Raw genomic sequence first — 27,123 nt, 5'->3', positions numbered from 1 at the left:
TAAAAAAGCAGAGGAAGTAGTGATAAAAGCTATCACTTTTGCCAGGATATTTTATGTTGTGGAGTACTTCTAATGGCTTGTTTTAAAAAGACACTGACAGGCTGATATTCCTGTTCAAAAGCTAAGATGTCAGTACCACAAAGCAGGTTCAAAGATATTTCAGCTGAGTTTTTCTGTGTATTTACCAAATGAGTAGCACACCTCTGATCAGTTTCTTTTCTGAGTCTTTTAAATCTCACATGTTTTCTTTTACAATGTCTAAAAAGTTTTCATTCTATTTGTTCTGTTTTCTAGTCTTTTAACAAAGGTGCAGTGTTAGCAGGGCAGCCTCCAATTAGTGAAGTTACTGGGGCTTCACACTGCTCCATGCCATACAAGCTATTCACATACACATTTTAGGTACCAAACAGAGACCCAAATGTTCCACTCAATATTCCCAGGCAGAAGAAAGTCAAGACCCAGTGAATCTGGCTGTTGGGGATAGCCAGCTCCTCAACATGCTCCTTATCTCAGCTCTGCAGAAGCCCTTCTGAGAGATTTACATGATGGGATGATTACTCAATGTGGCATAGTTGCCTCCTCACCCAGCTAAAAGCATCAGGGAAAACCAACACAAGTTAATACTGACTGAGCCAACATTATCTTTCACAGATTTCTCTTTGGGGCTGTGGAAGATCCTCTCATGGACTGCAGCCTGTCGAGTCATATTGCTGACAGAACTGCACAGAAATAGTAGGTTGGGAGACAGTACAGCGGCACACACCCTCTGTGCAGATGGCGGGGTGTCTGTGGCCCAAAACCCCAGTTGTTATTCAGGATTGCAAGTTAGTGGGAAACTCTACCCCACAACACAGGAATGGGGGAGGGGGAATTCATTGAAAGTGCACATTGGTGACATTTCCAGTCTCCCACATGGGAATAACTTACTCACAGGAGCACAGAGGCCATCTGTGGTTCACTGTAATTTACTGACAAAGGTTTTCATATCACTGTAACTCTGCGTTGTAAAGGACTATGGAAATGGCTTTGAGCTACACTGTCTTCTAATATTCTGTCTTATGATAATTCTAATATTTATCCCTTACCTTGACTCTGCTTGTTCTGCTATTAAAGAGTAGCTTATAATACATAAAAGAACACAAATTACTGAAATCTGCAAAAAACAGCATAGAAAATATATTTTTTTTACATGGCACTAATTTCATATTCATATATTGTATGGTATTTTAAAGTGTAGCTTAACATAAGGGGGAGGGAAGCTTGTTGGTGTTATGCTGAATGTATGATCAGATTCCATGCACTAGTACAAGCTTTGTTTTAATGCGTTTCACTCCATTAGCACAAGACTTAATGAACCTGGAATATGTGCAATTGATAACATCCATTGTAAAATTTCTCATTCAAATGTCAGTTTTTCATCTATAAACCCCACACTGTACTGCTTAAAGTTATGTCATTTAATTTGTAAAAGGACTTGAAAGTGACATTAACACTAAAATCTGTCTCCCATCATTATTAAATATGTAAATGGTAAAATGACAAGATTGTGACTACAACAAAAGACCGTGGTTTCTGAGTCAATGCAGTAAGGGTAAATCTGACAATTTGAGATGAGCCTGAACCAGACACACCAGATCCAACCCTCTCCTGAAATTAGGGAAGTTTGCATCCAGTTTCAGATATAAATGTTTTGGTTCAGACCTTTCACTATTGCCATCTCTGCTGTATTATAACAATTTGCTATGCCAAAATCCATCAAGTAATATTGCAGTGGTTCCTTACATTAGTAGTTTGAATTACATAATAGATGAAACTATGGTATGTGGGTAATATTTGTGCAATTGTGTTATCTTAATGTGCAAAGAAATTGTATTGCTGTATATAACTCAACAATATATTTACCTGCAGTACATTTCCCATTTATGTTGTCACCCAGAAGCTGCCTTATGTAACTACAGTGCATGTAATATTCTCCTTATAGTGAACTAATGATTTCTTTTTCAAAGGTTCCTATCATAGCTGCAGAGTAAATGGCTCTCTGTTTACCTCAGCCACCAAGTTCATTAAAAAGACCACATAATTGTAAATGTACATAGAGTAGGATTTTCCACTGGCCACTTTATAGGCCCAACTCTCTTCACAATTCTCAAGTACAGACTTTTATAAAACAAGCACTGCATGAAAATCTGGTTTGGCAGTAACTCAGAGCAAATTTCAATTCAGTAGTTATTCAATCTAGACCATTACCAATCTATTTTTCAGACAAAGTGCTGGTGATATAAACCGCTGAATGTACTACTGTGATGCAGTTATTGGAATATGTATTAAAGTTTTAATTGCCAAGGCTTTGCCTTCTTTCTTAAATGTCAAATCCATGCCTATACTTCAGGTACTAATTAAATATCTAATAATGGCCCAAATCCTTACTCAAAGAAACTCCAACTGAAGTCATGTAAGTAAGGTTTGAGTAAAAAGAGAGGACTCAGTAGTAGGACTCCTGAATATATGCTTAATTAAAACACACCATTCTAAAATTTAGGCCATGTCTACACTTACAAGCTTACAGTGGCACAGCTATAAGACTGTTCATATAGCCATGTTCTGTTAATAGGAGAGAGCTCTCCTGTCGATAGAATAAAACCAGCTATGTTGGCAGAAGAGAGTCTCCCACCAACATAGCGCTGTGCACACGAGCGCTTATGCCAACAAATCTTATGTCACTTAGGGAGGTGTTTTTTTCAGAAAAGTTTTGTTGACATAAGTGCTAATGAACCATATTCATCTGCAGTTTGACTTCACTGATTTAAAGAGTATTTTACAGTCCCAGGCATGCATGTAGCCAAATGCAAGTGTTTCAAATGATTCCATGGTGTTCTAACCAATGGCAGTAGAGATCCATTAAAGAAGAAGTTGGGATTCCATCCTTTGGGCTGGCTGATTCCATCTTCATAAGCTGGAGGGAGCCATCTAGCCAGAGCAGTGTTGGAAGCTCCCCATCTAGGATGTTCCCTGGGGAAATAAAATGTTTTTTTCCAACAGTTTTTATTTTAAAATATTCATCAGACATTGGTGTATTTCCCAATACTGGGCTATTTATTGAAAAGAGCCCTGCAAAGAGACCAAGGTATACCAAAGCCAACTTGACTAAAAGGAAGGGCTAAAAAGTCTTTATTTACTAAAATAAAAATGTTCAGGGCCTAAACATATGTTACTAGCTTAGGCCACTATCCTTTAAAAATCTGTGGGTGCTTTGCCCACATAAGGACTTTGAGACTGGGTACTCATTCATTAGGGAAAAAAAAGGGAAAGAAACGTTACGGCTCTTGCTGGCCTTCGTCAAATGCTCTTGTGAATTGAGAGTTAGGGCAGGGAAGAGTGAAGCTGGAGGGAAGAGGAATGATCAGTGGTTTGGTGAGGATGTAGGGAGGCAACACATCTTAGGGAGTAGGGATCATGAGTGGGAGTGAAGAAACGTAAGGTGAAATCTTGGATCCAATGAAGTCAATGACAAAACCCCACTGAGGCCTGGACTGGACCCTGGTAGTCCTCCTTCCATCATAAGCATATCTAATTTACCTATCATTTACATTCAAAATACTTTACATTGGAGAAAGGATGTGAGACTGGCTGGATCAATAAATTGGCAACTGAGCTCAAAATTAGCAGGTCAGAAGCACAGACAGACCCATATCAAATCCTCAGAATTTGTGGTGACTCTGGATCTTAATTCTGTAAATAGTCCCTATTTTCATAATGAACTAAATTAAAATCCCCTAAACTGCCCCTTCCAATCTGTGATGTTTAAAATTCAGATTCATGTTTTGCAGCTTCAGACCATCTCATGAGGCTGCAATGGCGCATGTGAAAGTAGTTTAGCACTCTCACTCCAGATCATGAATAACCCCGTTCCAACTGGCATCCCTGAAAGCCAGGGACTAAACTGTCATTGAAATTGAATTTCTCTGTCACTGTAGAGGTGGTAATCTCAGGGTAGGGTTAAGGCACATTGGTGGGACACTATGAGAAATTTGGTGCAGTTCTGTAGCAAAAGGTAGTACTTAAGTAGGTGTCTAAGATGCTCAATCTAGTGCATTTCATAACTTGCTAAATACACACAATATTCAAAAGCAGAGATAAAATATTAAAAGTGTATTAGGTTTACTCTGATATTCTAAGGCTGAGCCACCAAGAACTAGGAATGTTCAGAGACAGAAAGTGGAACTACAGGGTGTTGCACATACATTTATATGTCCATGGAGACACTAAATGGGGAACAATTATTTTATTAATACTCCACTGATCTTCAGCATACCAAAGTGGCTCAATTTGCAAAGCTATATGGGACAGTAATACACTTAATTAACCACAATAATTCACACTGGAAGGTTGAAATGTGCCTTAATAAAGCATTCAAATTAGTTACAGTTGATTTGTCTTTATTGAAATTGCATAAAGTACCTCACATAGTGTAGTGCTATTCCACTCAATTAAAAATAATGAAATGTTAATTTAACTGCTTAACCAGTGATTTTTCTCCTGATTGCTTTTATATTTTAGCAGCTCACTAGAATGTTACTGCAGTAAAATCCCTTTCAGATGCTTTTTATTATTATGTAATGATGGAATTAATGTCATCTTAAACAGTGTATCAAGCCTGTGTAGTTTAACAAATACACTTGATTCTATATTTGTGGATTCCTGCTTTATTCTCTGTATTCACATATTATACTTCACTTATTTTTATTAGTATCTTCTGTTTCAAAACTGAGCACTTTGGAAAAATTCATTAAAAGGCAATTTATGATCAAAACGTGGAAAGAAAAGACCCCGTGAAAAAGATCCAGAGATGAATCCAGTTTATATTATTCAAGCAAAACTCCCCCTGAAGTCCATGGAATTCTGCATGAATAAAGCGAGCAGGATTTAGCCCCAGGCAGTTGAAATAGAGGGTCACTGTTTTACAGATTCCTATGATGTAATCAAATATGATTCCTTCTATGTCAAATGGAGATTTTTCACTCATTCATACTGGCACTACACATTTTTGGATAGCTCAAAATTTGTTTTGTTGTGCCTTAGAAGGAACCTGAAGTTTTAAGATGCAGTTTATTACCTGGATTTATATCTTTTGCATGCTTTTGTGTGTGTGTGTGTGCGTGTGTGTGTGTGTGTGTGTGTGTGTGTGTGTGCGTGTGTGCGCGCGCCTGGTTTTGGAATCAATATATAGGAAATATTTGAATTACTGCGGTATGGCTATATAATACTTTACTGGAGGACTCTGTGAGATGTCAGGGACACAACTTGGGAGATGCACAAAGGAATAGCTGCAAGCATGGATCCTTTGTTATTACACTCAAGTTTTCACATGAAAGGCACTTGAATAAATGGTGATAAGGATGCAAGAATGAAAATTATATAATGAAATTCCTTTGTTGGTTAAAGACAATAACCTAACTAGCTGGACAACTCATTTCTGTAATAACTAGATTTTAGAGCTAGAAAACAAATTATTTTATCAAATTTGCACATGATGCCCTTGGGAATGCCTAGCCCTTTCACTCCACATGCATCATCTGCCAATACAATTCCATAGCTGCTATTTTTAAACGTTTGAAACAGAAATTCTGAATTTCCTGTTTGAGCTGCACTTGAGCGAAAAGTTCAAAATCTACTCAAACTGATTATAGCAGAATAAAAATGTGACAGAGATATTCTCCCAGTCCCCAACACATACAGGGGAGTTAAAGACATCTTTTCAGCTAGGAAAAAAAAAGCATTATGGAGCTTATGATGATTTTCAAAAAGAACCATTTTCTAAACAGTTTATCTACATTATTCACCTAACTGAAATTTATCTTTGGCTGGAATTTATAACTCCCAGATGCCTTTGAAAGTTCTAATCTCTCTTTTGAAAATAATTTCCTTGAGATAACAACATCTTCCCATAATGCACCTCTCTGCTACCAACTAGTGCACTGCAGAACAATGGGAAAAGTGGAGGTGCAGGCCAACAATGCTTCGGCAAAACACTGCTCATATAAAAAATACAAAGAATCTCTGAAGTGTCCAATGAAAGCATGGAATATGAGATCTGATACAAGATGGTAAACTCCCTGGTGCAGTACTCATGTATCTGCCGTGGAAAAGGAAAGGGCTAAAGATAATATGGCAAGTTTTGAATCAATAGCTCCAGAGGTTTCATAACAAGAGTCAGATTCTCAGCGAGTGTAAAATGATGTAGCTCTGCTAAAATCAATTGAGCTAAACTGTATTATACGAGCTGAGGCTCTGCCCCATGAAGCATAAACAACTAAGCCATCCTTCCCTGTTTCTAACATAACTGGAATGCCTTAATCTTCAAAATCCCTTCCATTTCTCTAAACAATACAAAGTACTGTACTCAGATCAGTACTACTTAGCTGAGGACCAAGACAAAGCTAAATAATTGCTCAGCCATGCCTTTCCCCCCAATGCCCTCTATTAAAAAATAAGTCTGCCCTAATAAGTTAGCCCATTGCATACTTTTGGACAGCAAAGGCAAGGACAGTAAATCTGTTAATATCTATTTGGGTGGCCAATGCTACATTTGGGAATGGCTGATGCCATGTGGATAGACTCCACACAAGCCTACATTTAATCCTACTACATTACGCATTTGCTTGAAGGATTTCACAGTGAAGTAAAGTTATCTCAATATTGCTCAGTAAACAGTCCATAAACCAAGCTATTTGCCCCAAATATGCATACTGTACATATTTCAGATAAATTAATCAGAAGCACAGCTACAATCGAATAAATTTGCTGATTGCTTTTTAAGTACATCTTAACTAGATTCTTCTTACAAGTAAACAGCTGTTCCAAACTGAAATTACCATGCAATGCTATTCTGACTTACTGACCTAAGATCCCCCACCCACACACCTCTACCTCTACCCCAGTTTCATTGCAAATCAAATCAGGGTGATTCTTCTGAAGTAAAATCCTTCTCACTATTTAAAACTTTTGGCTGGATAACTTGAGTTAGCACTTTGGAAAATCTTTGTTCTTCTTACCATAAGAAGTAAGCAGTCAAATGCAGTTAGGACGTGTGTCGTGACATGAGAGCAGTTCAGTGTTTGTGGAGACTAAATTGGACCAGCAGCAATGTTAATACATTTATTTCTGAGCCACGTGAATAGTGAAAGCTGCAAGTTAATCACAGCCATAATTTTTCTAATGGCCTCATCAATAAAAAAGCAAGCTCTTGTTAATAAGCCCTTTAGGGAGAAGGAGCTATAAATAAAACTTTGACAGGAAGAAAAGTCAATTTTAAAGTCCCACTGTAGCAGACCCAGATATTAGCAAATATGAATTCTGGGATTTAATGCCTTGTTGAAGAGTTTATGCTCTTGAAATTCACAGAGGCCTAGTCAATATATCATTTCTGTTTTTGTCAAATTATTAAAATATGATACGATGCTATTTAACTGAAATTCTGTTCACCAAACATCCTGGTTAGCCAAATGTTGGTTATGTCCAGAGACACAGTAAAGCTACAGACCCTTTAAAAACTGACCAGTCTAGGAAGCCAGGCAGCATCCCTTCTGTCATGAATAGTTAGTAAAGGGTTAAAGCATAGTACCTGGTGGGCACCTGACCGGAGGACCAATCAGGGAAGAGATTTTGAAACTCCTAGGAGGGAACTTTCTCTCTCTGTTTGGGGGGGTTTTTGTCTTTGGCCGTTTGGAGTTCAAGAGACCAGACGAGTTAATCAAGTCCCTACAAGTTCCACCTTTCTGAACTAATTTCTTCTAGTCAAGATTAGAAGTGTTACATATCTAATAATCCTATGTTTGTTCTAATATGTTTGTGTTTGTGTTTGATTATTGTTATTATTTTGTGTACTTGCTTGTAGAGAGAGGAGAGAGAGAGAGACAGAGAGAAACTTATGAGTTATAGTGCCCAGCTTGGATTCAGAGAGATTCTGTATTTTTTTTTTTTTTTTTTTTTTTCTTTTTCTTTTTTTTTTTCTTTCTTTTTGGTTAATTCCCCATTCTTAGGGGGGAGGGGAGGAGGGGAGGGAAGTGCTGCCTGTGTGTGTGTTCAGAAGGTCCAAGAATCCAGGCATCTCTCTCTCTCGGGAGGAGAGAGAGAGAGGAGAGGGGAGAGAGGGGGTTCCTCCTCCTCTGATTGATCTGTGTTGGGGGAAGGAAACAGGTGTCGGCCCCACGGAATTGACCGTGTGGGCAGCGAGAGGAGACCCACACCTAGATTTTTGGGGGGGGAGACATGCTCTGGTCTCACACTGAACCGCCCAGTTTCAAGTGAGGGTTCAGACCAGGACACCTTCACTGAACACCTTCACTGTGAGTAAGCCATTCTGGGGCAGGCTGGTAACCTCTGCACTGTGCTCTGAGGCTCAAAGCAAAGATTGTACAAAGATGACCAGTTACCTCTCTCTCATCCAAAACCATGTTCAACTGAATGTTTTGAATGTGTCCCCAAACCTTCAGCCAACCAAGGCTCTGATGCACAAGCATTTTAACACCACTTTGTGGTTTGCATGTAAGAAATCTGTACTGTACCTTTGATGTCTATCTGCTAGGGAACAGCTATGAGAAAAACTGAATAGTGGAGACACTGTTTTTTCTTTCTTTTCTCATGGAGATATTGTAGTGGTTTTTCTTTCTTCATTGTTTTCTTTAATCTAACATGAAATTAAGTAACCATTTCATTTTCTTCTGTGTCAAAAAACATATTTTTATGAGTAACAGGAAGAGAACTGTGTCCTAAAACAACACAAGTTACATACCTGTTATTGCAGGCACCAGTGATGAGGCGGTATTTATTGGCTAGGCAATTATTTGGACATTTTGGTGGCAGCATGTAAGGCATGCATCCAGAAATATTGGCAATCATTCTGAGCAAATCAGCTGATAAAAGATCTGAAAAAAAAATATAACCAGCCAACCCAACATGACCCGTTTGTTTGCTTTATTTGTTAAAGAATAATGTTGTATCTGTTACAGTAGAATCCATTACAAAAAGCTGTTACCCCCGTCATTTCTGCTAATGTATTTGTTATTCACAAGTATTCACCATGTAGTTTATACGAATAAGGCCATTTTAGCTATTTGTCTTCCCTGATACATATATATCCCTGGACATCTAGATACATAGAATTATTTCTGCTCCCTGGCTAGATGAAAAAGGTCTATAGTATTTATTAGGTACTAGATCTGGGCGGTTTTATTAGAACTGGTTAAATTAGTAATTGAATTAGTTAAAAATTACTGTCGTTTCCGGGATCTGAGAATCTGCATAAAACTTACAACAATATCTAAAGTGAACTGGGCATATGATAAACAAAAAGGAAAGAATCCAAAAAGTTAGTGAAAAATTAGGGCCAATATAGTTACAGGCGAACAGACCTAAATACAAAAAGGAGCTAACATTGCACTTTAAGAGTACAGTACTCTCTTTATGAAGGCATGGAAAGCTTGTCATTAACAATTGCATTCCTTTATGAAACATAATGCCATTCCAACACAACAGTGACCACAGCCTGCAACTCCCTGATCCCAGAGCCCCACCCTCTGAAGTGGAGCATGACCTGTGGTCTCTACAGCCACACCTCCTCCATATGTAACAAGAGCCACTCCTCTGCACTGAAAAAGCTACAGACAAGAGATGGAGCCCAGTGGCCATCAGCGTTCATTGTGAGTCATGTGATTTCAACCCTTTTTGGAGCTAGCCTCAGGGTAAAGCAAGAAACTCCAGCCCTCATATGAATTTCAGATCTGCTGGAGACTGGCTGCTCTTCTGCAAGAGGTGGGGAAAGGGAAGGCAGCCAATAATTGCTGCTGTTGGAAGCAGGCACAGCTCTACTCCTTTCCCCTCAGAAGCCAAAAAAAGGTTTTGGGGAGGGGAGGGAGAGTAGAACCATCCAACACCATCCAACAAGAGAGGAAGATGGAGAGAAGGGTGCAGAAAGAGTCCAACAGCTCAAGATGGCTCTGATCCTGCCCCCCTCTTTCCCTCCTGGGTCAGTCTGCTCTCCCCACTCCTCTCACATGAGTCCTGGGAATGGGGAGAGGGGTGAAGAGGACCTTGATGCAGCTGCCCATCCCCCAGGCTGGAAAAAGAGGAGTGAAGAACCCTTAAAATGGTGATGCTGGGGGGCTCAGGGCAGATGTGGGGCTGGATGGGTACAATTGATACCGGGGCTAGGAAAGTGAATTATTAATTGATGGGCTGCAGAACAGACAGATGTGGGGGTGAGATGGACACATAATTAATGAATTTGAATGTTGTAGGTGGGGAGAAGCTGGAATCTAGACACCATCAGGCAGCGTGTGGGTATGTGCTATCCCAGAGTGCCACCTTGTGACCTTGGATGGCCCTGCAGACACCCTGCCTCAGTTTTTCCTCTGAGTTCTGAGAATAATACACCTACATCTAGAGTCTTTAAGAACAAGATTCCTCCTCTCTTGGGGCCACTTCATTCAGGTTAACCTCCTTTTCATTTCACAATTTCACAGCCCTGTTTCTTGGGGCTGTATGCTTCTTATCCCTGCCCTGCCTGGCCTGTAAACTCTGCCTTCAAGTCCGGGGACTTCACAGCCCTCCTTCTTGGGGTCTGTGTGAGTATGTCTGCTGGGAGCGAGCCTCTCAGCCCAGGCAGGCAGACTCAAGCTAGCAGGGCTCCAGCTTAGCACGCCACAAATAGCAATGCAGATGTTGAGATTTGGCCTGGAGCTAAGGATCTCAAAGCCAATCAGGTCAGGAGGTAGGCTTGTGCGTTCCACAAGAGGGAATTACAGCATAGCACTTCAGTGTGCACTGCTATTCATATCCCCATATTCTGAACTGTGGGATAGCGTAGACAAGCCTTAGTTTATGTGTATGGCATGAATTTCCCAAGAAAAAACCTGAGAGGGATAACTGCAGTGCTTGATGTTTGTTTGCAACAGTCTATGTCTTCCATCTCTTGAACAATAAAAAGAGGTGCATTTATAATACTAAGAAAGAAAACAGATATTATTACAATTTTATTATTTATAGAGATGGTATTAACGTCATGACATATTTGGATCTAGGTCTGAATTTCAAACATCCCAAATGCCAGGGGGGTTTGGCCCATCTTAAAATAAAATATTAATAATAATGTTGTATTACTTAGACAACTCTCCAACTTCGAACTTTCCAGTGCATTACATAAAACACAGTAAAAGTAGAAACAAGGATAATAGCATATAAAATGCATAACATTGATGCACCATGAAAAGTAAAAAGTCCTTCCATGTCTGGAGGAAGGGTATTTCAGGAACTCAGTGGCCCAGAGGAAAAACATACAAACAGTACCCTTCTGTGTCTGCCAACCTCAGGCTCCAGAAGGACCAAAGTCTCCGACCTAAGAAGCTCAACAAAACACGCAGGACATTCAGTATATTTGTGAGATGATTTGTAGACAATACAAGTGCATGTGTATGATTGCATAGGATGCTAATCATAGAATCATAGAATAGAATCATAGAATCTCAGGGTTGGAAGGGACCTCAGGAGGTCATCTAGTCCAACCCCCTGCTCAAAGCAGGACCAAACCCAACTAAATCATCCCAGCCAGGGCTTTGCCCGACCATCTAGCCAGTTTTCTATCCACCTTACCATTTGGTAAGGCTAAATGCTATTGTTTAGAATGCTAATGGCTAAATGCTATTGTTTAGATACTCAAGAACCATAGTAGTACAATCAGAAGTAAAACCCAATAGAGGTAACTATTTTGTAAGATGCTTTTAAAAACTGAACAGCCTGCCCTATGACTCTAAGGTGTGGGTATGAATAGTACTCCTGCCTGCATAAAATAAAAATGAAGTCAACACAGTTTCAATCTAGGAGATAACCCTCAAGCTATCAACAGGCATTTCTGCCTGTGCATTGTATTTACCACTTGGATGCAGTGAGCGTTTCTGCTTCTGGTGAATTTTTTTTTCCAGCACTTGTGTTGAAGTTTCCATTCTTTCAGATGCTTGGGAAATATCTAGATTTTCTTGTTCAGGAAATTTTGAAAAAGCCAGCAGCAGAGCAGGAGCTATTATTTCCCTCCTTTGGAGATTTCTATAACACAGATAAAATATGTATTTTTAAGTGCAACCTTTAAATATACTGATATTTGTAATTGGAGCTTAAGTGGAAAAGATTGAACCTGGGAAGATTGGATGGAGAAGGAAAACACTCGTGGGCTGAAACCACAATACAACAAATCATAATGTGTGTACACATATTGGAAATAGTTAAAGATTTAGAAATACTATATTTTAGAAAAGAACCCAACACATAAACTAAGGTTCCTTGAAGCCTAACAGAAGTTTTCTGAATATCTATTTAGTTGTTCAGTTACTCTATGAAAGGGAGTAACGTGGAAAGCTATCATGACAAAAGAGACTTTAGGTTGCTCGTGAACAACAAATTAGATATGACTTTGCAAAGCAATATGGCAACAAAACAGGCGCATCAAATTTCTAAGGCATCAAATTGTAACAAGAAGGTGGTAATCCCTCTGGTAAAACTGCACTCTGAATATTGCATTCATATCTGTGCCTGATTTTTTCATCTTAGCTGGAAACACCATCACTTGGGATGGTTCAGATTAGACTGAAGCAAATGCTAAAGATATTCAGTGGAAAATAACTGCAGTAATATTCTGTCATTTCTATGGCTACATCAGAAATAATGCTGCTGGACAGAGAACAGAAGGAATGTCACTCAACATCTCAAGTGCCAAATAGTTATCAAGAACAGAAGGAATATAGGAATAAACTTTGCCAGAAGAACTAAACCACTTCCCTTTTATGCTTGTTGTGAGTTGATGATGCCCTGAAGCAAAATTTGTATTACATAGGGATAGGAAGGGATACCTTGTGGATAAAATACTAATAAATGCCAAATACAATAGTCACAATGCAGCATTAACTGAACAGTTAATCCAAATGGTAGGTTTAGTTTAAATGTCACATTGAAGATCACAGACAACTTAAGGCATAAAATATACGGTTAAGTGCTCAATCAAGAAACAGCCCACTCAATCAAACTTGAGACCTCAGACAAGTGTCTATAGTAAGAAAAACAGCTCCACAAAATGGGTAGCTGGTTAAGTTCCAATTCACTGTGCACCTGCTCATATTCTATCCGTGAAGTGCTGTAAATGCTATAGCAAGGAGCTCCCACAAATATTTAACCATTTAGAGTTTGTTCCAAAGCCACCTAAAGTAAGTGGCAAAGCTCCCAATGACTTCAATGAATCTTGAATCAGATCTCTAGAATGTGAAAAAACCCTCAAGGCAAGCCAAGCTCAGTTTGGTGATGTGTTCTCTAAGCTCATGCTTTACGTATAGTTTGGATGGAAATCTGGTATGCAGCACTTTGTTTCACATAGAGAGAAATTCCCAGTCTCCCAGGCCTTATGTTCACTGAGCTCCACTGCATCTGAGCTCGGCACATGAAAAGATAGTGGAACTGGGTCCTGATTAGAGATAGGCAAAAAAAATTGACCAAAATTTTATGGTTAAAAATTTAGATTTGGTAACACCAATGTGTTTCACAAATTGTTTGTTTAAAGAAAAAACAAAAAACAGTTCAACCAATCAACCCAAAAAAATCTAAAAAAAATCTAAATGTTTTGTATTTACAATGTAAAAATTAAATGTTTTGATTTTTCTGGTTCAAAACAACTTTTCATTTTCAAATTTCCTTTAATTTAATTTAAAAATGTTAAAAACAAGTAAAAATGCTCAAAATCAAAATGGAATGTATTCAACCAAAGCCATTTTTTCCTCAAACTTTTTCATTTGCCAACAAATTCATTTTTTTTTATTTTGGTCTGATCCAAAATGATTTTTGTCCTGATTTTTTGAAATTACCAATTTACCAAAAAAATCAGTTATTTGCCTAGTTCTAGTCCTGAGGGTGACAAGGGTAAAAGTAACCAACAATCTCACTTTCTGTTGTGTAATTCAGGAACAACTCCACTGAAGTCAAAAGAATTACAGAAGTACAAAAAACAGTGTATGAGAGATCAAATTCAGGCCCGAGGTGTTTAGATGTGAGCATAGTTGCCTAAATCCTAAAGTGTATGAGCAACTTGCACAAATTACACTTATTTTTCAAATTCTGAAATATCAGTTCTCAATTACTTTAGCCTTCTCATGAGGTAATATTTAAATACAGATGGACAATTTTCAAAAATATTTCTCATCTGTATTGGCCATACTACTTCAGCTTTAGATGTAGTATCTTTCTTTTGCCTTGAACTAACATTTATTGAAGGCAGTATTTGAAAATTCCTAACCTGCTTTTAAGCCTGAGTTACCTTATACCCCTCAGGAGATATCCCAGATCAGTGAAGTTTTACAGAATATTAAATGAAACTCATTTCATTTTTGGACACCCCCTTGAGGACTTGAGTGTCAGTGAATAACTGGTAATGTTTAGTGACCTTCTGTAACAGTAGTTTCTTATTTGGGGCATAGAAATTGATTTTTCACTTCCCAGCATATACAGACGGTCCCTTTTGTCCACTCGTCTGGGTATACAGAGGCCCAGCAGCAGACAGCAGCTTGCAAGGCATCTGAAGTGGTGGCATCTGGAATAGGCTTTGCAAATGAGGTTAATTCCCCCCTTGGTTAAAACTATGAAACCAGGATAGCTCCTGTGCAGTACATACTAAATAAAAGCATTTATTTCTGACCGAAGACTCTGAACCATCTGTAGTCTCTTATTAAAACTCAAACACTTCCAGAGATGTCATTTGTCTTTTCCCCCCCTAGATAAAATGTACTCTGCTTCCTTAAGATATTCCTCCACCTTGAAAGACCCAACTTCAGTCATTCCTAGCTCTGGTCTGGTTCAGAAAATCTCATCTATTTTCATTAGAATTAGGCCAAATTTAGCGTTTAGGTTCAGTTCACATAAGAATCTTTGCGTTTAGGGCTTGTCTACAGCTTGTCCAAACTAAATATCTTGAGTTTATACCAAATGGGGCTGGAAATCTCACAGGAAGAAGCTCTCTTAAAAGATTTCTGACAGGGCTAAATTGAGGTCTTTTCAGACATTACATCTCATCTGCAGTTTCTCTTTACACTAAAAATTTAGGACACTTTATATACTGTACCTATTCCTTCTACTATTCTTCATATTATTTTTCTTAACTTTTGAAAATGCCTTTGTATTCATTGGTTAAATGGAAACTGCATATGCTTCTTTCTTGATTATTCTGATGCAAACTTATTGATGATTATCTCTAAAATTTAATCTCTTGATAAGATGAATTTCAATGGCAAGAAGAGTAAAATCATTAAGAAAAGTTTAGCTCCTTGTGACACAGACAGAATGTTTAACTCTTTGTTGCACCAAAATGAACATTTAGCATTTGTATTGGAAAGTGAGAAAATCCCATTTCTGTAACAGGAAAAACTGACAACAAAATATACTTTCTAACAGCTTTGTACATTTCTCAAAGGCCACTAACTTTACTCTTTGAAGCAAGATACTGCATCTCTTTGCAGACAGATGGGAATATTATAAGTAAGGTTTGTCAAAAAATTCAAATGAAATATTTTTCTTCTGGAAAAAATGGATTTTTGTCACAACTGACATTTTCTGCAGGAAAGATCCTTTTTAGTAGAACTTTTCATCCAAAAAAAAATCTAAATGATACATTTTGTTTATGGCCAGGTGATTGTTACTGTCACAGATCTGGTCATGCTCCTCCTCCTGCTGTATACTTGCCAGCCTGTTGTGAGGCGATCCAAGCTCTGAATCCCATGTGCCCTTAGCTTGCTGGTGGTGGGCAGAGTTTAACCCTGTACCTAGCTTTGGGCCTCTTGGTACATATTCCAGGTGAAGACTTCATGTCTTACACTCCTCTTGGCAGGGGGGACCCTACAGCCAAGTGCCTAGACTTTGAAATCTCTTCCAAAGCCTCTCCAAAGGTTTGAGTCTCGTGGCTTACAATTTACCTCTTCAAAGAGATGCAGCAATGAAAACAAACAGATACACAGGCAGCCTTGAGAGTGGATTCTAAAACACCATTGTTCTTTACTTAACACCATGAGAAATACACATATCTATACAAAATAATGAACACACCTATATGCATTTCCCTGTCTCAGATGCCTTACCACTCTGGAGAGTTCTTTGGGCCTGGGCAGAGCTTTCTGGAGTGTCCAGGATCTTTCCCCTTCAGCTCATAACATCTCTTCAGAATCATGGAGCCTTTCCAGCTCAGCTATATTTGCTGACTTTGGGTGGGCCTTTAGTTAAGCTGCACACATCTCCCCACTATGAAAGCATGCCAGTCTCACGAAAGGGAATAGAAAATCAGTACCAATGTACCTGAAACTCCTAATTAAAGAACTCTCTAATTAAAGATGTGGTCTGTTCCATAACTTTTATTTCTAAATGTTTTGATTAGATTCACTGGAGCTGTATGGTTTTCCTTTGCAGGCCATAGTGCAGTGACATTTATGTATATTAATTACATTTTAAATCTACATTGCAGTGTATGTTATTGTAAGTTAATAAAATATGTATGTGTATAAGACGGAAGAATCTCATTCACCGTTAAAGACTAGGGACCGAATGGCTAGGAAGCAGTTCTGCAGAAATGGACCTAGGGGTTACAGTGGACGAGAAGCTAGTTATGAGTCAACAGTGTGCCCTTGTTGCCAAGAAGACTAATGGCATTTTGGGCTGTATAAGTAGGGGCATTGCCAGCAGATCGAGGGACGTGATCATTCCCCTCTATTTGACATTGGTGAGGCCTCATCTGGAATACTGTGTCCAGTTTTGGGTCCCACACTACAAGAAGGATGTGGAAAAATTGGAAAGAGTCCAGCGGAGGGCAACAAAAATGATTAGGGGGCTGGAGCACATGACTTATGAGGAGAGGCTGAGAGAACTGGGATTGTTTAGTCTGCAGAAGAGAAGAATGAGGGGGGATTTGATAGCTGATTTCAACTACCTGAAAGGGGATTCCAAAGAGGATGGATCTAGACTCTTCTCAGTGGTACCTGATGACAGAACAAGGAGTAATGGTCTCAAGTTGCAGTGGGGGAGGTTTAGGTTGGATATTAGGAAAAACTTTTTCACTCAGAGAGTGGTGAAGCACTGGAATGGGTTACCTAGGGAGATGGTGGAATCTCCTTCCTTAGAGGTTTTTAAGGTCAGGCTTCACAAACCCTGGGCTGGGATAATTTAGTTGGGGATTTGTCCTGCTTTGAGCAGGGGGTTGGACTAGATGACCTCCTTAGGTCCCTTCCAACCCTGATATTCTATGATTCTATATTTTAGAAAAATAAATTTAAAATAAATTTATCTTGTGTAACTGCCATTGTATTTTCACTAGGTAGTTAGTGTGTTCTAGTGGTTAATGGTTGGCTCTAAGAGTCTGGATTCTTGAGTTCTATGACTGGTTGTGCCAATGTCTTACTTTGGAAAGTCACTTAAACTACCTGTGCTTCAGTTTATCCTACCTGTAAATTGAGCACAATAATGTTTACCTAAGACACAGGATTTTGAGTGGCTTGATTACTTAATGATTTGAAATATTTTGAGCTTTTTGGATGAAGGACTTATAAAAGTAAGTGGCACATATAATTATTACTAGAAATACACATCTAAAGCCAGTGACTTACACTTTAGATTTAGCAAATCGCCAGGCAGAGAGAACAGTACAAACTTACCACGTAATAATTGCTGACAGTAAAGTACAAATTAATTTGAGAGATTTCTCATGGAATATAATGAGTCTGTTTCCTTGCTGCCTGGCGCCTGGAGATAGATTCTTGGGTCCAACAGAGCTCTGGTTGGGCAGGACGTAAGGTAGGGAGAGCATAGGGAGACTGCCTGGTCTAGTGGATAGAGTTCTGTGTCAGGAGACACATGTTCTATTGCTGGCTTTGGCAATGACCTGCTCTGTGACCCTTGGTGAACTACTTCACTTCTCTGTGTTACTTTCTCACTCTTTGTCTGTGTTAGCCTGTAAGCTCTGCAGGGCAGGGACAGTCTCTTACTCTGTGTATGTTGAGTGCCTACAATCCTTATTGTGATGCCTAAGCACGACTGTAATACAAATAATAAATCATAATAAGTATAATTGTAATAGTAATGAAAATTATAATAATGATGATTATTTGTATTATGATAATGACAAAGACAGAACAATGGCTCCTGCCTTAAAGAACCAACAATCTAATTATATGGTGAGAGACAACAGGTGAGTAGAACAAACAGGCCTGGGCAGCACCAACAAATAACGAGACAATTATAAACTGCACAACAAACAGCAAGAGTTGGATCAGGCCCTAAATAATATTAAAATCTGGGAAAGCTATTTCAAAAATATTGCATTTTGCTAGACGTTCATTGATCAGGACATGCAAGTGAATGAGGACAGACAAAAGGATGGATTTAAACAGCAGGCCACAACTTTATTAAACTTAGCACCTCTCCCTGGTTATCTGCCCCCTCTACCCTTACCAGGTATCTAGTAATCCAGTGCAGTGTTTACAGGGCCTCTCACAAATAGTCCATAACTCAGGGTAGACTCTCCACTGCCTACTCCTGAGATTCAGTCTGAATCCCCTGCCCTTGTCCCACTGTGAAGGGGGCAGAAGGCACCAGAGAAGGACGTTGTTCTGTGAAGACTTCAGGTCTCCCTTTTCCCCACAGGCCCAAATTCCATCAGTGAACTCCTAGGTCTCCTTTATTCCTTTCATCCACACTGTGCACTATCTACAAGTTGTGGTGAACTAAACATTCATATAAATTCCTAGTTTTTAAATGTGAAAGTCCTATTCCCAAAACAAAACTACAAAGGCATCAGCCATTTTGGCCCCAATGGGATAAATTCCTTTCTGACCCCTAAAGTAGGCAATCTGTCTGACCCAACGCATCCTAAAACACAGTTCCTATACTAAGGGGAAGGCGGGTGAGACAAAAAATCCCAGACAAGAGTTTAAATTAATGATCTTGGGAAGCAAGGAGCCAATTAGCGCCCATCTCCCTCTGGCTGGCCAATGGGCATCAGAGTGCCCATGGGAAGGAGTGGCCTATACCTGTGTACACTCCCACTCTAATTCTGAAGCTGTCTGGCCCCCTGTAGGTCTAATCAAGTGTACATTAAAAAAGTTAGCAGCATTGAAGGTAGCTGTAGTCAGTGAGTTTAATATGTTGCTATTCAATAATTACAGTATATGGGGAGGGTCTAAAATAATACAAGAGTCCAAATGGTGATATTAAATACCTAGCTGAGGAAATGCATTTGTCCATTATGATCACAGTTCAAGTTCAAGTTGAAGTAATAAATAAAATCTAGTTTTGTTCACTCAGTGTGCTTGCAGTTTGGAAACCTACTTCATGAATTCAGCAAACAATTTTGTACTGTTGTACTTGGAATAATTAAGTTTCCCAGTCCCACACTGAATAGGAAACTGCCTTTTCATCCTAGAAATGCTTTTCATTCTCAAGAGCTGAACTCATTTTTATTGTATTGTGGCCTTCTTCAGTTATTTATGAGCTAAAGTGTGATGATTTGAGTTTCTGCAGTACTGTGAATTCCATAACTTCCAGAAATTCAAATATGCAGTAAGATTCATTTCTCATAGTTTTTAGGCTTTGTACTCACTAAAGTCTTAATTCTACTGCACCATATTCTTTTACATGCAGTATAAAGAAAATAGTTTAGGTTATTAAATTGCACATACCTTTAAAGTGACTTGAAAATACAGAAGCATTTTAAGAACTTAAGAACACATCTGCTTTAGCAGACTATTCAAACAGACCAACAGCCCCCTCAGTCCAGTATCCTGTCTCTTCCAAAGGCCAAGGGATCTGATGTTTAAGAGGAAGGTATAAGACACACATATAGGGCCAAATTAAGTCAATAGCAAATTTTCCATTAACTTCTATGGGACCCATTGACCTACTGAATTGGCCTAAAGGCACCAGATTGTGTAATATTATATAAGATAGGATATATTTCTTATGGACTTCAGTTAATGATCATTTTATGCCCTGAACCATGAAGACTGACAGCCCTGCTATTTTATATTAGTTAATGTAACTGTAGGTGCTATTTTTATTCATATAGAACTGCAGCTACTGAGCACTCTGACTCTGATCCAGCAAAGCACTTAAGCATGTGCTTAGTGGATATGGTCAGAGTGCTCAGAGGCTTACATGATCAAGCCCGTAATGTAAAATGCCTACTACATTTTTACTTTTTCTAAGCTGTTTTCACCAATAACACCCTGCCTTAGAAGGTTCCACAGGTCAACCAAATATTCATTTTATCAGATATAATTTGTCATATGATTTTCAATCATTGTGTTCTTTGTATAATAGGTAAAGAAAACAGGACCTGCTGATTGGTCTTTTCTATATTATGCATTATTATAATTCCCTAAGAAGCCTCTATTAAGAAGAACATTAAAAATGAACTTTGAACATTGCAACACTTTATATCTTGTATATGTATTATTTTGTTAACATTTTGAAAGAATTTAAACAGTATGGTGCCCTATTTGAAATTAGCTGGATTGTAATTTAGTTTCTAATGGATTGCAACAACCCAGCAGCACAACTGGCAGTAGTAATAATATTTAACATTTATCATCAGTAAGGCACTACACAAATAACCTTCACAACATCCCTGTGAGGGCGGTAAATATTATCAGCTCCATTTTATACATGAAGAAACTGAAACATCAATAGGTTAAGGCCAACATTTTCAAATTTGGTTGCATAGCTGTGGGCCCCAAAATCCATATTTAGGCAACTAAGCAAAAGTGACCTTCTATTATACTCAGTCTACTCAAAGAGCTGCAAGAAGCTTTCCTGGGATCTATGAATCTCAAGTCACTTTCACCATATACACCATATATAAACAGTGATGAGCTGCCAAAATCTTAACAACCGGTTCCCTATAAAAAGTTCTGATTTAAGGGGTGGGAGCAGGGGAGAGGCCAGGGGAGACATCCTCGTGGGGCTGGGGGCCCCTGCAGGACCTGGGCCAATTGCCCCACTTGCCTCCTCCCCCTGGCCAGCCCTGGAGCTTGCAGCAGCCCCCCACACACACACACACCTTGCTGGGCCATTCAAAAAGCAGCAGCAGGACGACTCCATCGCTCAACTGAGCTGCCCAGCTGGTGCCCGCGGTTGGCCACGCTACAGCTGGAGGGAAGCGGGGGAAGGGCCGGGGAAGCCTCAGCCTCCCCAGCTGGGAATCCTGGGAGCAACAGGATGGTCCGGCCTGCGGACCAGAGTTCTTTGCCCACCCCCTGGCCCTTTAACAACTGGTTCTCCACGGAGGTCTAATTTTAGCAACTGGTTCTTGAGAACCTGTGGGAACCTGCTCCAGCTCACCACTGTATATAAACCCTGTTTGCACAATGGCCTCAGGGACATCTACAAATTTAAACCTGGGAGAGAAACAAATTTGGGGCAGCACATAAATTTAGATATTTAGAGCTACTTGTACATAGAAATCACTTGATCCCATGCCAAATAACAGTACATTTTACATTGAGTGCGCCCCCAGCCATCTTGACCAAACCGTGATTGGATTGCCATCTTCACTGTTCTCCCCTGACACCATCTAGGCTCCAACTTCACCGTGAAAAACCAAGCTATTTTTGTTTTGTTTGTTTGTTTGTGTTTTAACTCCCATTTCTTTTAACAACTTACCTCTATTCTTCCACTGGGCATTAGTTAAGCTACTGAATTTATTCAGTCCCTAACATCATCTCATGCCAAAATCTGCTTACCATGGACTCACTGGGTGAAATTGTGGCCCCACCAAAGTCAAGGGGATTTTTGTTATTACCTTTGAGGGATCCATGACAGCACCCATTTTTTCTATCTAACTCAGATGCTGGTAAAATATAGTTGCTATTTAAAGCTTCACTTTAGCCCAATAAATAAATGAGGTGATGTGAAAACTCAGACTAGTTTGCCTCCAAGATTCATGCTGTCTGACATCTTTCATTGGATTAAAACAATCAGAAAACACTCATTTGCAACAGTATTTTTTTGTTTTTTACAAAGTAATGCTTTAGTAGTTTTGTTAATGAATAAAATATTGCACTATTTTGCAGCATATGATATTATACAGGCTAGATTGGTTCACAACATGTGAAAGGATGATGTGACATTGCATGCTCCCCTTAAGAAATATCCTTATGGCCCAACAGGGGTCACACTGAAATTAATGGCAAAACTGACACCCCGGCTTTTTTTACCTTTTCAGTATAAGGTATATAGGATCATCCACCATTTTAGCCCCCTCCTGGATAGCACTGGTAATGTAGGTATCTTCAGTTTCTCCTACACATTAAAAAAATAAAAGTTAAATTGGAGGCAACAGTCATCCACAGAGTATTGATTGTTGAGATATTTACTGATATAAACTTTCCTTCAGAAAATCCACTTAATATAGATAAAGGCTGTCTGTAATTTTTCCGTTGGAAGGATTTCCCGTACTTTCTCATGTGGCCAATGTTGAGGGAGCTATTATTTTCCAGAAAAAGGAGCTATTATCACATATAGCTGCCTGGCAGTAATTATGTTAGTACTGGGTTCTTCTCTGAGTCAATAACCTCCTTTGGGCTGTAACTTAATAGAACCACTATGGGGTCTATGTGTAAACTAATTTTACTTACCTTGAAAATTCTGGTTTTTTTCCTCCAAAATATTATCTTAGGGAAGTCCCACCATACATGCACAAAGATCCCTGTTCCGCCATGTTCTCTCATGCATTTGACTTCCTTTTTATATATTTCCTTAGTTTAAATGGAGTGAGGGAACATTGATAAAGTACTTTGTGTGTACTAGTTATACAAATGATAAGGTTCCAGCCTTCCTCCAGATATTTTAAAACTGGATTCAAACAAGATCCAGATATTTTCTCATTGTTGCAAATGGATGACTGGTTTTAGACCTTTTTTCTATTTTTCCATAAAGGTCGTATCTTCTGGCTCCATTGGTAATGATTGGTTATACCATGTAGAGATCAGAACTTTTGACGTGATCTTTCCCATAATTACTGTTTCTATGATTGTTCATGGTCTCCTAAAAATTGGGCTGCCTGAATTGGATTTGATATACTACTTTAGTTGCCAATAAACCAGAACTGGCACATTAATATGTCCCATAAGTAATTTGATGGCATTGATTGTCATAATTTTATCATTATGGTCAATGGTTGTGTATCGTTTTCCTCCCATGTATTTTATATTGGATTAGATGAACCCAGTTGAATTCTGGATTATTTCTGATGAGTTTAAGTGAGTTTGGAAAGGGGGTACAGTTTATCAAATTCCATACCCAAAGTGTCCTTGTGAAAGGATGATGTGACATTACATCACATTGTTTCTCTTTTGTACTGATCTGTATCTTCTAGGTTAAAAAGAATAAGAACACTATACTAAATATATGTTTAAAATCCTGTTCAATTTCCACCCATATTTACTGGGAATACCAGGGTTTCAGGCTGATAGTGATATTAACTAAACCACCCAGTAATATTTTACTAAATTTGGTACTGCCAATCCCCCATCCACAGTGGGTACATAAAGAGAATTATTACTTATAAATGGGAACTTATTGTCCCATACAAATGTAATAATTCTTGTTTGGGTTGCCTTTGGAGATCTTTTTTCATACCGATGTCGGTAGGGCCTGAAATAGGCAATTAAACTTTGGCAACCAACCCATTTTCATTAAGCGCTACAACCAATCTAAGGCGAATGTAGTGTTTTTCCAATCCAACAAATCAGTTTTGAAATACCAGGAAAAAATTAATGTCATTTAGCTGACTGAAATTAGGAGACACATTGATTCTGAAGTACGTTTGTTTGGACCATACAAACTCAAATTAATCTTGCAGCTGTTTAATTACAGTTTACAGATATCTATGCTGAATATTTAAAATATCATCATTAATTTTCTGGCCTGATCTATCAGTGAATTGATTATTTTTTTAAGAATGGAAGTTATAGATTGTACTGAATTGGTACCATTAGTATCACATCATCTGCAAGCAGTGCAATTGCATGTTCTATTTCATTAATTGTAAGTGCTGTTATGCTATATTATTCTTTGTTTTGTAGTTCCAGGTGTTCAATAAAGAGGGAAAACAACAAGGAGGAAAAGAGAGAACTTTGGCTCCTCTCTACAGTTGAAATTCCCTGTTAATTTTTATCCTAGTGGATGGAGAATCTTAAAATATCTGTGTCTTCATAATGCCTCCAAAATCCATCTCTGACACCTGTATTTTGAGAAAATGCCATTCTATGTTATTAAAGATGTCAGGATCTAAGGATAGCAGCAGACTTTCCACCCCCCCCCCCCCATACTGTGAATTACTCCTATGGTTCATCTAATGTTATCACTCAGGTGTCTACTTCATATGAAACCTGTTTGATCAATGTATATCAACTGAGGAAAGAGTGCTCTGCATCTGTTCTTCTAGCCAGAGTATCTGAAAAGGTTTTAATGTCTACATTAGAAAGTAAGATTGATTTGTTCAAGCCACATAACAGTATGTCTTTTTGTGGCGTTGGTACTACTATTTTCAATAATTTTATGGATATTTTCCACCAAACCATTTATTCTGCCTGCCTCATTTTTTTGAGCATTGCTGATTGCATAGCCCCAAACAAGATTCTGATCTGAAACACATGGTGTAATAGGATTGCTGCCTCTGCCTCTTTTTAGTGTTAAGCACAGGTTTAAATTTCCATACAATGTTTTGCCAGAAATACCTGCTTTTCACCAGTGCTAAGTTTGTTAAGCTATATTGGATGAACTAGCCAACTGTTTTGTTAGGTCTTTCTAGGCCAAGACCTCCCTAACAATTCACACAGTGATGCCAAACTGAGAGTCCATAACAGGAATCAAATTTGATCTCCCGTTTGGCAGTTATGGTCTAGAAAAGAACACAGTCTCCCATGAAAAGCAATGTTGTTTTTCCCCCATCTCAGATCTAATTTTATTTGACAAAGTGTTTATACATTACGTTGAAATGCAAAAGCTTCTAAGATTGTTCCCATCTTAATCTTACCTAAAGTTATAGAATAAAATAATAAGCTACAGGTATCAAAAAGCCCTGCCCGTTCATCTTGTCTACTCTCCACTACGGCAGAAGTGTTCATCATTCATTCATATTCTTGAATCTTGGTTCAATCCAGTTTTAAAATGGCTCAAACAATGAGGCTTCCAATATTTCCTCCACCCATGGTTCAATAGACCTTACTGGCTTAGAATTCTCTGTAAGTTCTGAAGTTCATAGTAGTTCTGAAGTCTTATACTGCCTAAATGTACGGATTGTGATTCTAGTTATGTGTGTAAATACCGCATATGACTTGTCAATGCAACAATAAAGTACAACCAGTCATTCATAATCACAAGGTACATGAATCAGACACATGCATCACAGGTGCAAAGGGTGTTTGCTGTGGTGAATTTATAAAGATGTAATTTTATTTTTTTTTAAAAGGAAAACAATTGTGGAAAAACTTTCACTGAAGTCAATCATTGTCTCTTTTCTGAATGGAAAAAGTATTATAAGCTAAACTACCAAGCATTGCTTATGTGTTTTCAGTTTCACCAACAGTACAGCCAAAGGCTGAAACAGGAAATAAAGAACATTTTATTTGTTACTTACCAAAGAAGACATCTTTGCCTTTCTGAATAAAAGAAAATAAAAGAGCTGTGCAGGCCATTGTTGCTGAAACTCCCAAGAAAATGAACACTCTCATCTGAAGGAATGAAGACATTATGGTGGGTGAAAAAAGGGGATCACAGCTCCTAGAAGAAATATACAGTATGCACTCTAGATAATTTCCTCAGCTCAGTAATATATCTTCTCTTTTCATTAAATATGTTGTCACACATTTGGATATTATGTCAAAGTTTTTTTTTAAAACTCATATAGTTAGTTCATTCACTTTATCTTTCATGTTGTTACTGAAAGCCTCCTGGGAAATTTCTAGTTAAGTGAAATGCACATCCTTATTTGACGCACAATATGTTTTTACAGCAGTATCTGCATTTAACCCAGAAGTCAGATGACCCTGGGGCAATAGAATAAAAAATTAATATTTGACCACCCATTTTCTACTTCTCACACAAATAACATGATTTCCATGCAATCTGAGATTGTAATTTTGCTGTGCTTGTCATTCTACATTAGGCAATGAATCAGGTTCTTACAGAAACCGCTTCTATCTATAGAGCTAGGTGTCATCATGGTATCAGAAATATGTTCATGCGGCAAAAGGGTCTAAATTGTCTATTGCAATGCATTGGTTTTGTGGCAGGTGTTGTAGCAATGCAAATTCATTTAAAACACCCTAGTGGTACCATTTTTCAAATATGGTGCAATGACCTGAGTTGAAAGGCTTTAAAAACACAAATCAAAAAATCATAAACAAATCAGCTCTGAAAATTCAGGGAAACAAATTTGCTCAAAGAAACCTGACAACAGCCCTTGTTACATTTCAGAAGTTAAAATGATTTTTTTTTCTAGAAAATTGAAAGCAATAGTTTTACAGTCTGACCTTTTTTTCTGGTGAGATTATCTTCTACAGTTTTGTACTTTATCGGTGGCAGTAACTCTTCTGAAATGTGAAAGTGAAGTGCTTCCTAGGGACCAGGCAGACATATAAACTGGCGCTATGCACTAATAGTCACTCAACCTTTAAGAAACAAAGTGGTCTTGAAGGCTTTTTGACCAAAGCTTGTTTATACAAATGTAGCAGTTCACTTCAATGTTAGGTATGCGTCTCTCTATCATGCTAATGACACCAAATGCTACCTGTCTATCGTTGTTTTTACGTTTCAGACGTCAGTCTTTTAGACAATGTAAACTAGGGCCGGGCAAACTCATTCAGTTAAAATAAGAATGTTGCCATTCCCTTAAATCATTGCTGAATTCATATTTGTTTCAAAGTTCTCAGGCAACCTGAATCTGAGACAGCAATTCTGCACCATATGCTACTATGTGTTTTACCACCACTACCCCACAGTAATGCACTCCCTTTTGTTCATTCTGAACCATGGCCCATCAGCCTCCAGAGATAATTT

At 38.5% G+C, this 27,123-nt stretch overlaps 1 protein-coding gene across 1 annotated transcript in view; it reads right to left on the bottom strand.

The window, feature by feature from the left end:
• The window catches only part of TPO (thyroid peroxidase), an 83,665-nt gene extending 57,905 nt beyond the window's left edge, over positions 1-25,760 (bottom strand). Inside the window, exons 1-5 of the mRNA XM_039531384.1 lie at positions 25,703-25,760; positions 22,278-22,362; positions 11,927-12,096; positions 8,792-8,924; positions 2,880-3,009 (exon numbers count right to left, since the gene is read on the bottom strand). Of these exons, the coding sequence (XP_039387318.1) occupies positions 2,880-3,009; positions 8,792-8,924; positions 11,927-12,096; positions 22,278-22,362; positions 25,703-25,760 (576 nt within the window). The remainder of the gene's footprint in view (positions 1-2,879; positions 3,010-8,791; positions 8,925-11,926; positions 12,097-22,277; positions 22,363-25,702) is intronic.
• Positions 25,761-27,123: the final 1,363 nt, after the last annotated feature.

This window comes from Mauremys reevesii, linkage group 3 (genome assembly GCF_016161935.1).
Source record: "Mauremys reevesii isolate NIE-2019 linkage group 3, ASM1616193v1, whole genome shotgun sequence".
In the NCBI taxonomy this organism is placed as follows: Eukaryota; Metazoa; Chordata; order Testudines; family Geoemydidae; genus Mauremys; species Mauremys reevesii.
The sequence above is the reverse complement of the archived record's forward strand: the minus strand, read 5'-3'. Positions and strand labels throughout refer to the sequence as shown.